The sequence below is a fragment of the Penaeus chinensis genome, chromosome 15, assembly GCF_019202785.1.
Source record: "Penaeus chinensis breed Huanghai No. 1 chromosome 15, ASM1920278v2, whole genome shotgun sequence".
NCBI lineage: Eukaryota > Metazoa > Arthropoda > Malacostraca > Decapoda > Penaeidae > Penaeus > Penaeus chinensis.
Genome location: NC_061833.1, coordinates 10,725,543 through 10,740,542, shown reverse-complemented (window position 1 = coordinate 10,740,542; position 15,000 = coordinate 10,725,543). Strand labels below are relative to the sequence as shown.

General features: G+C 41.2%; 1 protein-coding gene across 1 annotated transcript in view; it reads right to left on the bottom strand.

Moving 5' to 3' along the window:
- LOC125032968 (irregular chiasm C-roughest protein-like) overlaps positions 1-15,000 on the bottom strand; it is a 103,047-nt gene that overhangs the window by 15,845 nt on the left and 72,202 nt on the right. The window contains exon 11 of the mRNA XM_047624384.1: positions 677-784. Coding sequence (XP_047480340.1) covers positions 677-784 — 108 coding nt within the window. The remainder of the gene's footprint in view (positions 1-676; positions 785-15,000) is intronic.

The window sequence follows — 15,000 nt, the reverse complement described above, 5'->3', positions numbered from 1 at the left end:
CAGTATCTGCCTCATTCTTCCCCATGATCAAGAATTGTCTGTGGTGTGATTGAAGTTCCCCGAGAAAGTGTGCGACCTTTAAATCGAGTTCAAAGATATTTACTTCCAAAATCTAAATCTCCTCGGATTTGTTACTGCCCCAAGTCGCCCTCAGCAAGGACGGGCGTTCTCTGTGCCAACGTCTTGTGGAGATGAAGCAAACTACAGAAGCTGTTTCTTTCTGTACCTCCCTCTGATTTGATGACCTCTCTCTCTCTCTCTCTAACATACACGTATACACATATATATAATGTGAACATGTGTGTGTGTGTGAGTGTGAGCGAGAGTGTGTGTGTGTGAGTGAGTGAGAGTGAGAGAGTGTGTGTGTGAGTTAGAGTGAGAGTGAGAGTGAGAGTGAGAGTGAGAGTGAGAGTGAGAGTGAGAGTGAGAGTGAGAGTGAGAGAGAGAGAGAGAGAGAAAGAGAGAGAGAGAGAGAGAGTGTGTGTGTGTGTGTGTGTGTGTGTGTGTGTGTGTGTGTGTGTGTGTGTGTGTGTGTGTGTGTGTGTGCATGCTTGCGTAAGTGCACTATGTAGTTTGTTCGTTTTTTTTTTTCTTTTACTGTATACACGTAAGTGTCCCCATCCACACAAGAGCATACAGGTTGGTTCCTTCGCCCAACGTGGAAGCGCACACACACCTCGGATGATGGCCCGGCGTCGCGTGCACACGATGATGCCGGTCACCACGAGGCCTGTGACGATGAGACCGAGGCTGCCCCACACCAGCGCGTACACGGGCAGCGTCTCTGTTTGGAAGAGACAATGGTGATGTTACAGCATTGTGAACATGGTATATATCCGGATACGGCCACATTTCAGGATCTGGGACGCATTTTGACCTTCGTTTGAAAAAAAATATAAGAGTGGCTTTCAGATTCCCTGAGAAAGAAGGCATATTTGTTAATCTACTCCTTTGGCAAAGAATGATATATTTGTATAAGAGGCTATGGCGGCCTTAATACAATGACTGGTGGATGCAATGGTAGCGGTATATGGATTGACTCTTTATTGATAAAGAGTACAACACAGTAAAGGGAATACACGATACAAGTATCTGGGAGCAATGCTGGGTGTAGTGACGCGCTCCGGCCGGAGGCGGATGGTGTTCTGGAGGGAACGGTGACGGAGTGCGAGCTGCGGGTCAGACAGGGTCAGCTATAATCGTCACGTGGGTTCCCGCCGGTCCGATGGTTCTGGACCGACCTAGAGCCCATGTGGCAGACGCTTGATTTAGACTTTGGTAAGCAGATGTGATCTTGAGTTAATGGCTTATGCAAATCATGCCTATGTTCATACCATACATCATGACCTTTACGCCTACAATAACAACACCAAACCCTATAAGTGCCTGTTGTTCTGCATGGATAATAATAACAATAAAGAATTTATATGGGAAAATTATCATTTATACAAGTCTCTCGGATGAAGGATGTTTTGGCCGAATTTTCTCCGGTCTTCAAAGAAGGGGATTTGCAGCTGATTTAGCTCGTCAGTTTGATCCACTTATGAGGCACAGTGCTTTTTTCTGGAGTTTCTAATTTATTTTTTTCAAAGTTGGTAATGAATGTATGACAAAGTGGTGCTGCATATTCATAAATTGGTCGAATGAAAGTCGTCCACATGCGGAGTACACGATATTTTTTTTTGAATTGCTGAACCATTTTACTGATCACTACTCCTAATATAATCATCTAATATAATCATCTCTGAGGTGCGTGTTAAAAGTTCATTACCTATTTTCATATCACTATCACAATCGGCTGATTTGTTGAATTTAAATCTTATTTCTGTGCCCCTCTTGGTGTTGATTAACATGTTTGACACTTGGTTGAAGGCGTCCTATTACCTTGCCCTGGTTTGTGTGCGATTGCAAGTGTCATGATTGCAAGTGTCATGCAGCCCACGTATTTGTAGATTATCGCGTGGGGAATGTTATCCTAATTTACCATTAACAGGAATAATAATGGTCAGAGGACCGTTCCTTGAGGGACGCCGCAGTGAAGTTCAATCTCATCAGATGTTTGGCCATTTCCACGAGTTCTCTGGGAGTGGAGGTTGATGAAAATGATCCATTTCACCCCTGTCCTCGTGAAAACCCAGGAAAATCATTTCTTCTTGTCAAGGTGGTATGGTCAATAAGATCAAATGCTTTCTGAAGGTCGATGGTGATGGAGGTCATCTCCAGTTGGTTGTCTACATCTGATGTGATGTGACTGATGATGTCAACCAGGTAGTGGACAGAAGAGCTTCCTTAGATGTTCCCAGAATGGTGATGATCTAATTTTCGGTAAATGCCTTCCACAATTCCTTAGCAATTCATCTCTCGAGTATTTTGCACAGGGTTAACAATATAGGCCTAAAGTCATCAAGAGAAGTAGGTGAATTTGTTTTGGAAATTGGGACTGTGATAGCACACTTCCATTGGTTAGGTACCATGCCCTTAGTGATGTAGCTAATAAAGAAGCTCGGGAGCGAATTATGACAGTAATCTTGGCGGGATGTCATCAGGTCTGGGAGATTTACTTCTTGCTATCCTTTTTGAATGCTGATACACTTAATATTCACTTACAGTTGCTTTTACTGTTGTTTATAGAGGAAGGAGTAGCTTGTTGATGTTAGTAAAGTGACAGTTGATGATGTTAGCAGCACTGATTTGAGAAAGGTAACTGTCATTCTTTTTGTCACCAATTATGTTCCGAATGCTTCACTGTTGTATTCAATAATTTGTTTGTGATATTTTTCTTAGCCGATCTTAATTCTTGCCTTACCTGTTTCTGGTTTTGTAGGCTCTTTGTCTTGCCAGGATAAGGTGTTTGATCCTTTTTAAGGGGAGGCAGTTGTCAACTGACTGACTGAATGAATAGTTAACATCTAGCATTCGGTTCAAGGTTGTTAAGAATGTCAGCCCAGTCATGATGTGTAATCCATGATCAAAACTCGCGATTTTTAGAATCAAAGAATCTGCGCATTTTGTTCCCTTTAATTGTGTGGATATCTGGTACTTCTTTGGTACTCAGAGTAACAACAGATGATCACTGTTGCCTAATGGGGAAAGGGAACATCCATTTTCATAGTTCTTTGTTTATGATTTTGTCCAAGGTTACAGTCTACTTAATATTCAATGTAGAAGTAATTTCACAATCAGAAGTATTAGTAACCCTATATGGTTCCGAGGATTAATGTGTTATCTTTGAACCATGTTTCTGAGATTAGTGCAATGTTAACAGTAATTTGTCCATTATGACGCCGAATTTGTCTACTTTGTCAGTGAGGCAGCAAGCCTTTAGCGAGGAAGTGTTTTGAAGGGTCCTGCATTAGCTGGCACTATTGTTGACAAGTCATTCTGGTCAAACATCCCGCTTAGGTTCCAAGGTTTTGTTGTTGTTTTTTCTATCTAAAAAGACCCTCAAAGAGCTAGGGAAGGAATCTGACTTCAAAAACACGTCAGCTACAAGTGCCTTGCCTTTGAGTGAAACAGTGAAGCTGGAATAATATGAGTGAGTCATCCTCGTTTTGAATGCATTTACATCGTCCAACTCAGGGAAGTTAACAAACAGATGATTCTCGATATCTGCTTCCTCTGTCTGTGATTCCAGTGCCCCCCTGTAGGGGTTTAGCATTAGATCTTTGTTCTCTTTTTTCTTTTTTATACTAGAGTAAACCCATCCTCATCCCCGTTATTTCAGTCAGACGTTTCCTGTTTCACAATGTTTTGCCTAGTTATTATTTATCACAACAGGCGCCGTGTTACTAATGTCAGGCTGGGGCACGTTGTGGTACTTTGCATCACTCCACTCGCACTTCGGTTCAGTTGGTGGCAGAGGGACTGGCTTCTTGCTTGTCGTTCTCCCTCCTGTAATTTTGCTTAATTCTCCTCTTGCTTTTTCTGATCTTATTGTGTGTGGGCATTACTTGTGTTCTTACTCATTTTCTCTGGTGTTGATAAGTTGGGGAGTGAGTTCGTGGGGGATGTTGACGCCGGGCCAGCTGCTCACTTGCGTCAGCAGAGTCGCGTGCTTGCGTAGCCGCGGTCATATAACTCTGGCCAGTGATGATGTCAGGTTTGGGTAGTTGTGGGTTAGTAGTTGCGAAAGGTGGCGTAGGGCGGGGATTCACGAGAAGTTTGGAGCTGGGGTTAACTTGAGGTGCAATGAGGGGAGATGGAAGAGTGAGGTTGGGTGTGTCTGAACTTGGTTGGGGTGTGGGAGGTGGGTGGGGCAGTTAAGAAGGGGAATAGGAAAGCATAAGGGAAAAGGTTGGTAGCAGAATGTGTCTGGGGAGGTTGCGTTGTGGGGAGGAATCTGGTAGGGAGGTGGGGGGGAGGGAAGACTGGATGTGTCAGACACAGAACTGAGGCTGCGAAACCTCCCATGCTGGGGAACGCCAAGGCATACCTTACTCATTCCCAAAGAGGCTGTCCAGAGTTGCCTGTTGTTTCATAAATATTTATATTACAACATCGAATTTCTTTACAAACACAGAAAGTAAGTCACAGGACGTGGGATTGGCTAGTATTGTATGTGAGTTGCCTCATTTTTCATTTTGGTGAAAAACTTTGTGAAAGGCATTGAGATTCCTTGCTTTTTGACTGATGGGTTCTTGTCATTTTGGGTTGCCTCTGTTGTTGTTAATGTAAAGATTAGATTTTTATTGTCTATCAGATCATCTAACATGGTATGTACGGTTACATTGATTATTCTTTTCATGTCATGAGTCTTGGTCGCAATGAAGCACAATATCGTTTTCAGAACAATTGTTAGGCTTCCAAAATTGGAATTCTGATAGTTTGTTTCGTTGTCTGCACTGTCTACACTGCTTTCGCTGCTTGTATCATTTGCTTGTTCTGATGGTTCACTGCTCATATTGTAAACCCCATCCTTACCCTAATAGCCTAATGAGCCCGACGCCTGGGGCACACGGGCGGCCCAATCAGTGGTCAGATGGGCAGTCGTGACCTGGACTACAGTGGGGCCTTCTTCCTTGGGCTGAGGTCCACCCATGGTTTTTCTCTGACCTTACAGGCCTTTGGTAGCCATGGGTGATGGTTGGTGCTTGATTGTTGCAGAGCAAACACAAAATCTATCTAGATGATGAGTGAGTGAGTGTGAATAAGTGTGAGAGTGAGCTCACACAAAATAAATCACAAACACGAAGATTAATGTTAACTTTAATAATGCAACAAATTAGCAATAGCGTTAGTACAAAAGTATTCAATTATCACAATGGATTCAACATATGATGATATGTAACAGAAAGTACTCATAGTGAACAGTGACAAATCTTCCCAGGTCAGAAATTTATCTGGTGCTTGTGTATGCAGTCCACGATACTATGTAATTTCCAACGATATTAAGTGAGCTGAACGAGATGGGGAAATCTGTAAATAATTCACTCCATTTTTCAAATCTGTGATGGGTATGACTTGTGACATGACCTATAGATATCTAATTATCACGAATCGCACAATTTACCCACAACATCTAAGTGAAAGGTGTGGCTAATAAGCAAATAATGATTCTAATATAAAATCCCAGTCCTACATATATGAACGGACATGAATATTGTGCTCACACCAACTCGAATAAAAGTTGCCAATCAAACGAATAACTTTGGTTTTACTCTTACCTACTATCCTACACCGAAGAGTAAATTTATTAGACGATGTACGCAATCCTAGGTTATATCTGACCAGAAGGGAAAGGGAAAGAGAGGTCAGGTTGGGGCGAGGAGAAGAGTGGGAGTAAAAATAAATTTGATGTTCAAAGATAAATTAGATCAGAAAGAGAATTAAACGAACCGAAAGAGTAAACAGTTAATCAATGAAACTCATACAAGTGAATGAAGCACATAGAATTTCGTAAAGTAACTGCAAAATCACAAGGAGTTAATTTTCAGTTTAAGAGATGAATTTGTTGTAGTTGAAATAATACACATCTCTAAAAACGAGAGAAACTAAATAAATACTTAACAAATCATATTTTATGTTTGTTGGCAATACCATGTTTTCCCAGAAATGTACGACCTAAGGTCAGAAGGATAGAGTGAGAGTTAGGAACATGTTTCGTGTCACAAGTTTCCACACTTAACACTTTAACCAGTAAAACCAATGTGAGAGTGACTGCACATACAATATATACGGCTTAGCACATTTATGGGAGAAGGGAGGGAAGAGAAATGAAAGGGGCCATAATGTGTACTCATGTGGTTTTGAAGACGTATCGTGGAAGTGTTGGTCAAGCGGTTTTTAGAGATGTGCGTTCATGTGAGCAAAAAGGATGCAACTACTACCTCTGTCACCAGATTATAAGAGGCTGTGGAGCCTCATACACTGACTGATGGATGCAGTGACAGTGGATATATGGTTTAACTCTATTGTTGAAGAGTACAACACAGTAAAGGGAACACACGGATACAAATATCTGGGTGCACTGCTGGGTGCGGTGTCCTGTACAGAACGGTGACGGATTTCGAACTGCGGGTCAAACGGGGTCAGCCCTAATCATCATCTAGGCTGCCGCCGGGCCAATGGTTCTGGGCCGTCATAGAGCCCACGTGGCAGAGGGTCATGAGAAAACATTAGAAATTTATGGACTAGATTGAAGCTCTAACAGCCTGAGGGAAGATCCACATAGCAGTCAAATATAACTCTCATACCCTTGTTCGGTAAAACATCAGGGTACTCAAAAACATTTGAAGGCAACAGACTACAAGAAGTAGGTCTGTAAAGTCAGCCACGTACCGAACAGATGAAAGATAGATTGGCTTTTGCTTGTTATTTAGTTACTGCAATGGCCATAGGGCCTTGAAGCAATCCTCTTAATGTTTTGGTTAATTTTCAAGGTGGAATGATAATTATGTGGTAAGATATGTGTGTGGAGCAAACACCAAGACATCAGGATACTAGAAGTTATTATTACCCATAATACACTCCATCGAGCCTTAGATTATCAGGCAGCTTTTATCGAAATACTGACAAAATATCCAGCCTTGTCAAAGTCCTGAGCAACATTGGCTGATATTACACACCTTGTTCACCTACCGAGGTTGAAAGGGAAGTATATAAGTATATTAAATTACCTAATTCTAATTCATTGAAAATATCACAGGTGCCTTGGTACCAAACTTTGGCTTTCTTTAAAGGCAGGTTATCCATCACTTGAGATATTTTATTTAAAAGGAATCTTGATCCCATTTATTTCAAAGCCAAAACGGTTGAATGAATTTGGTCTTTCATCTGGAGGAGATGATAGGTCGTGTAAGTTTAGGGAGACTAAGATTTCAGAACAAAATGCCAGCATTCCTTGGGACATTCTGCGAGCATGAAGGTTGCCTGCAATATAAAGTAAATTAAGATATCAAGGAGGGAATTCTTACCCCTTAGCTATTCTTTTAGAGAGTAGAGTTAGAACATCTAATTCTCGTGATTTCCTTCCACACAATCTCTTTCCCCGCTCCCATTTACTGATTGATTATTAATTTATGAATATTATTTTGAGTTGCTGCCTCATATAGCTTCATGAGGAAAAAATCCAAGATGCTTCAGTACAGTTTGCTAAATGTTTGGGCTGACTGATAGTAGATGTGACTTCTTGTGATATTTATATTAAGGTCAATGTCGAGATGTGCCTATTTGACTTGCATGATGCAGTTTTTGGGGCAGTTGTTGACTCTTTGACAGAGTTGTGGCCCTGTAACTGTAACTTCTTTTTTAAAAGAAAAAGAAAAAAAGCTTGGAATGACTTTGGTAGCCATGATAAGTCGAGTTTATAATATAATGTAATATACCAGCCTTTCCCAAGGGAACTAAACAAACTCTACAAGGGTCACTAGTGCATTAAACCCAAAACATACTTTATCGCTTTTGCAACTTGACCATAGAAAAAACTAATAAGTATTAAAGTCTCAACAAAATCAAATAAAATAATTATGTATACCATCATTAACAATGATAATAGTCCCACCATCAAGAAACAAATAAAAAGACAGTTAACGCGAGTCATCACGCTGAGTATTGGGGCGAGGAGAAAGGATAATATGGAGTTCTTTACATATTGTAAAACCTCTTGTAGAAAGCTTAGTAATACTGTTATAATATATTTATTTTGCAATCTTAGCAGACCAGTCACTGTTTCTGACATTTCTAGAAATGACTTCTAAGGATGTAGTGGCTGTCCATGCTCTAAGAATATAGATACCTTTTTATATGACTGACACTAGATAGCACTGCGCCTAGGCTGAAGGTACCATCTGGTGGAAAACAGTGCGGTTAATCACGGTTTTCGTCTTAAGGAGTGAGAATTCCCATACTTTCCATGCATTTCTAAGCCTCGATCTCGGCATCGTAGTGTGAATCGTGAACATGCAAATTCTCCATGGCCCCAACTTTGCACAATTTGATCGAAACGATGCGAAGGTCTTAATGACGATATCTTTAAGAGGTGCCATCCTTTCAGTCATGCTAATATTTGGAGGACTACCTCTCTCGTATGCAATTATGACATTCTCTGCCATCGCTCTCCTAGCTTTAACACACTAAGCATATAATAGATTTTATCATCAGTGATAATTTCAATGATATCGATTTCCTTTGCGACATCAGGCACATCATGTGCTTTGACATTTTCCAAGAACTTTTCTATTTGGTGCAGCATTTGTAAGTATGAAAAATCATTTTATCCTTAAATTCATGTCGTTCTGGCCAACTTTCATTCTCAATAATGATTTGGTTTAATCGTGAGAATTCATTTTCATGTCCTGCAAAACCCTGGAGTATTTATCACCAGGGAATGAAAGCTATATGATGTCTTTTAGTTTGTGCTTTTTCTGGCACCGCCGTCGATATCCTTTTCTAAAGGCTTTATATGTCCCAACTGCTTTACTATTCGAATGTCTGTTCCCTTGGGGGCCAGGCCGTACCGCAAAATCAGAGAGCCCCCAAGTGTCCTTTCCATTGTAAACAGGCACGTTCAGGCGGCTCGCCTACGCAGCCTCACTTTTATTTCTGTGAATATACGTAGGAGGAAATCCTCCTTATGTTAACATATCCAACCCACTAGCGCAACATACAGTCATCTTATGTGTGAAGACTTTAATCCTTAAACACAAACAGGAGGGTGCCAGGTACTATTAGGAGGGAGTCACAGGTAACCTTCTCCACTTACAAGTTTACCACCCAGCGTTGTCAATGTGTGTCTCGTCTCCTGTGTCAAAACACATGCCAGAACATGTAGTGAGGGGATGTGTTTCGGATACACGAGTCAAAACTCGCAGTCCACACAATAGGAATGCAGACTGGTAAACTTGGATGTAGAGGTCGTATTGTGCAGTGACAGGCGAGTAATAGATAGAATGGTAAGTAAGTGCCAGGTACAGTGAAAGATGAGTGGCAGGTAGTCTGAAAGGTAAGTGACAGATAAGTGATAAATACAGTGATAACCGAGTGACGGCTGCAGTAACGGAACAAGCGACGTACAGTAACGTGTTTGCAACAATTTATAGTGACATGCGAGGGATTTTCTTTTCTGTCTTTCTTGCTTGTTTGTTTCTTATTTATTCCGTATTATAAAATAAATGTGCTACATGAAAACGTATTCTTTCTGCCCCATCACGCAGGCACCTGCGAGCACACTCACGTGCAGACATGATCGCAAATTGGCACACTCGCAGGGAATAGAGTTCCATGAACTGACCGGTCTATTGATATGATTTTTATTGACGTCTTTTAGGCAAGTTGAATGTGTCAGCACACTCGCCCCTTCAGCAGAACGGATGTGTACTCTGTGATGTCAAAGAAAAGAAGAGTTGTCTCCTCAGGGTTAAGGGCCATCAGCCCGAGAGTGGCGCTGCTGCATCTGAATATCTAACGAATTTTTGTGTAGCTGCACTCTGGGAGGAGCCCGTTGAGGAGCGGAGAACATTTTCCGCGTTCTCTCTTTATTTTTGTGTATTTCAACGTGTGTGTGTGTGTGTGTGTGTGTGTGTGTGTGTGTGTGTGTGTGTGTGTGTGTGTGTGTGTGTGTGTGTGTGTGTGTGTGTGTGTGTGTGTGTGTGTGTTGTGTGTGTGTCTGTGTCTGTGTCTGTGTCTGTGTACATATATATACATGTACATGTGTATGTGTGTATATATATGTATGTATATATATACATATATTTACATATATGTGTTATATATACACAAATATATGTGTATAATATATATATATATATATATATATATATATATATACATGTTATATATATTATGTGTGTATATATTTATATTTATACATATGTGTGGGTGTGTGTGTATGCGCATGTATGTCTGCATACGCAAACACGCACAGACAGACACATGTCAGCATACATAGGCGTGCGTGTGAGCGTGTGTCTGCTCTTTCACAGTAATAGTAACCCGAATGGCCGTAAGTACATGACATGCATCCCACGTAGACCGCCCTCCTCCTCCTTCTCCTTTGTAACTAATAGATTCATCGTTAATTATTCCATTGGGATTAATCATCTCCAAAGGTAATTGCCCGTAAACGAATTAAGAAGACGGATGACGCCACTGCTGTCCGGGTTTTAGATCCGAACAATCGCATTATACTTCATGTGCGGAAGAGACCGCGGCTCCGACCCCAACCCGGCAGCGGTGTGTGTGTGTGTGTGTGTGTGTGTGTGTGTGTGTGTGTGTGTGTGTGTGTGTGTGTGTGTGTGTGTGTGTGTGTGTGTGTGTGTGTTTGAGAGAGAGGGATTTCTACTGCTTATTGTAGCAAACGTAATTGGCAAGATCATGCCCATTTTTGAAAGCAATATTTGATCATATATTTTTTTTTACTCTATCCACTTGGCTGCTCAAAGATATGCGAATCAAGGACAAGAACAAGAAAAAAAACAGGGAGCGCAAAGTGAATTGTGCTCGATTTTTATTGCAGAAGTGAATCAAGTTTCCTAATTACTAACCGTGTTGTTGTCTTGATAGCGTAATGAAGAAAATCATGCCATGTATTTGTAGTATCTCATTTTAACACTATATGTAAAATACTAGCGCTGCATACTAATGGGGTCGACTGCAAACCATTAGTATGCATTATTTTCATTTCCAGATATCAACAGTAAAATATTCCCGGCTATCACTTCGCAGACAAGGTCTGTGACCCATATGCGACTTCTGTTGTGTATATGATTTTAGTCAAAGACATACATATAAATATATATATATATATATATATATATATATATATATATATATATATATATATATATAGATGATAATAATAAATATATATATGATTATAATAACGATAATGGTAACAGTTCGTGCTTCTAAATTATTCCTGTATGCAAGAAATACCTGCGGTTACCTCCCACCGGCAGTGCGGGATTTGAACGCAGCTCAGCAAGACTGCCAGATGAGAACGTTACCACTGTGTGTGTGTGTGTGTGTGTGCGTGTGCGTGTGCGTGTGTGTGTACGTGTGTGTGTGTGTGTGTGTGTGTATGTGTGCGTGTGCGTGTGCGTGTGCGTGTGCGTGTGTGTGTACGTGTGTGTGTGTGTGTGTGTGTGTGTGTTAGTGTGTGTTTGTGTGTGTGAAGTGTGTGCTTATTTGCAATACATAAATATACATATATATGCCCATACTCAAGGACTCAAATCCACTCACTCTCGTAAGACTCTTAGAACCTGCTAAATGATCAGACGACTCAAACCAACAACAGGATAGTTTAATTAAAATCTATAGTTGCTGTGATACTGTAATGTGAATACATAGGGAACTCCCGTGATTTTGGTTAGACCATCCTTTCGTTGGATTATGTGGGCTCGTGGATTAGTTACGTTACCTCTCTGTTCTTTGTTCTGTTCTCGAAAGTGAAATATTTGAACTCAAGTACTATATGTATAAAATATATTACTGCAATAATATATCGTGTATATATCAATATACACACACGCAGACACAAACACATATGTTGTTTGTATGTGTTCCTGTGTCTATGTGTTCGAGCGCGCCTTTGCGCGTATGCATGCTTGTGAGATAATGAGGAAGAGACAGACTTACCGACAGACATGGCCTTAAACGCACACAGAGACAGCAGTAAGTAGAAAAACCGGGAGGGGCGAGAGAGATAGAGATCAAACAAACTGACGGGCAGCCAAACTTTTCCGACGGGTGGTATATATGGCAAACTTATATTACCGGCGGCGTCGAGAAACCTGACAGGCGCGACGGGAGGGGGGGGGGGGGGAGAAGGGGTTCTCTGGGCGGGGGAAGGGAGAGGAAAAGAGAAGCAAGATTTGTGACCGAGATCGGAGGAGAGAGGGAGAAGGGAGGGAAGGACGGAGACAGGGTCCTCGGCGGTGACACGCCTGGATCGATCACTCTTGTATGACAAGCTGCCAGTTGATATATGACTACATGTATGACTCCCTTTGTGAGCGTTTGCTTCTGTATGTATATTTGTATGTGTATGTGAGTACGTGCGTGCATGCGTGCACTCTTACCTACTTATTTTATTTGTATTTCCGTTAAATCCATTGATTCAGTGTATTTCTCCGAGTTTGCATTTGATATTATGAACAGCGGGTGAATGGGATACAGGGAGGATCAACATCATGTAAAGATCACCCAGTAATCTGTGATTATCTATCAAGTCAACATTAATAAAATCTAATGACTGAATGCGTGGTGCTCATCAAACACAAACAAATCAAAAACAGAAGGTAACGAAGTCCGGGTAGTGAAAGGCTTCTCTTGGAAGAAAAAAGTACATATTTGATTTATTGTTTTACCGTTGCTCGGTCAAACTGCAAACTTTGGTCGTTTTCAATTTAAAAAATCATTTCTAGAAGCAACAAAGTTTAAAGACTTTCTGACAACTGAGTGAAATGTAACAGTTGCCCCTATTTCTCCAACTTGCTGCCCAATTGCGGCAATTTGGTAGAGCGCCTATTGATCACAGTCAATCTCCACATGTGAATACCCTGCGATATACAGTCAGTAGCCTCACACTCGCTCGTGCGTCTACTGAAATGATGGAACGGTGTGTGAGGAGATATGGGTATATCCATACAGTGAGAGGGAGAGAGACGTAGCTAGCGAGAAGAGAGAAGAGAGAGTTTTAACGCAAATGAAAATGAAGGTCGACCTTATCTGACCTAGGAACATGCTCCACCGTCATCCCGTGAACACCCCCAGCCGCCTGCCCCCCCCCCCCCCCCCCCCCGATACGCAGACCACCATGCCTTCAAAACCATGTCAGTACACGTTATAGGCCCCTTCATTTCCATCCCTCCCTTCTCCCATAACTGTGTTATGCCGTATAAAATTTATGTGCAGTCACTCACACTGGTTTTCCTGGGTAAAAGTGTTAAGTGCGGGAACTCTGTGACAGGAAACAGAAGTGTTGTCTTTGTCTCCCTTCGCCCTGAGGTCACATTGCTTCGTAAAGTACGGTATTTCCGTCTCTGATCAGCAAACATGAAGTATCGTTAATTAAGTAACTAATTTATTTCTCTTGTTTTTAGAGACTTACATTGTTTCAACTACAACGAATACAACGCGTTAGTGATTTTACCTCAAATCGAGAATTAACTCCTTGTGATTTCACATAGTTATTTCACAAAATTCTACGTACTCCATTCTCTTCTTGTACGAGTTGCGTTAATTGACTGTTAGAAATTCATTCATTTTTGCTCTTTCAGTTCGTTTAATTTTCTTACTGTTTTTTTTTTTCTCTCTCTCTCTCTTTATCACGGACATCATTTATTTCTCCTCTCGCTGATAGCTCACCTCCTCGCCCCAACCTGGCTTCACTTTCCCTTTTCCTTTCGAGCGCTATGAGACGACACGCTCGCTTTTTCCCGTGATTTGGGTTGTTTGTTGTTGCTATGCCATTGGGAAAACCTTAGCTCTGTTACATTACTCAGTGTCGAAAAGCCCAAGCGATCATGTGATTTCATGATAGATGCCAGCAAGGACACTGTCACGAGCGCCCATCACAGATACGTAGAGGAGAGTTGATTATAGATTTTCCCGTCTCATTTCAGTTCACTATATTTCGTTCAGTAATTTGGGCATAGGAATCCCCATCGATGAAGTCTTACGTAGTTTGATATGCTTAAGCTAGACATAATAACCTCGGAATGTCAGAATTTTGTAGCGAACCTGAACGGTAGATTAAATGGAATCGTGGATTGCGTCGTACATTTCTGAGCCGGGAAGCTTTGCGTTACGAGAAGCTCGCAAAGAATTTATCATGTCACCGTTCACTTTGTTCACAATGTTTTATTTGAAATAATTTTGTAGTAATGATATTTTCTAATTATAGTATTATTGTTAAAATGAACATTAATCTTCGTGTTTGTGATTCATTCTTTGTGTGAGCTCACTCTCACTTTCATTCTCACTCACTCATTCATGCAAGACACTGAAGCCTTTCATTAATAGGCTTTGTTGTTGTTGTAGTTGCAGGCGTAAAGATCGATGATGTATCTCTCTTGCCCTCGATCTTGCCAGTCATGACGAGTAACAGCACTATGTACATTATTTCGCATTTCTTATTTTACATTCTTTTCTTTCTCTATGTGACGACAAGTGGTTCAAGTAGAATGCCACTGTCGTTCTCTCTCTGTTTAGGTACAGAGAGAGAGAGGTGGGAGATGGAGGGAGGGAACAGAGAGATAGAGAGAGAGAGAGAGAGAGAGAGAGAGAGAGAGAGAGAGAGAGAGAGAGAGAGAGAGAGAGGGAGAAAGAGAGGGAGGGAGGGAGAGAGAGATACTCTCATATCTATCAGAGACAGTTTGTAACTTAAGCAGGTCCTTGCGGACCGCTACTTTCCTATTTTCCTCTTTATCTTGGTGAGAAAAAAAACACAAGACGGAAAGAAAATACGAAAATAAATTCGAAACTCTCATTAACAACTGCAAATTTATACAAAAATCGGCTAGTACACATAGCACCCCCCTCTCTGCTGCCTTTCTTTTT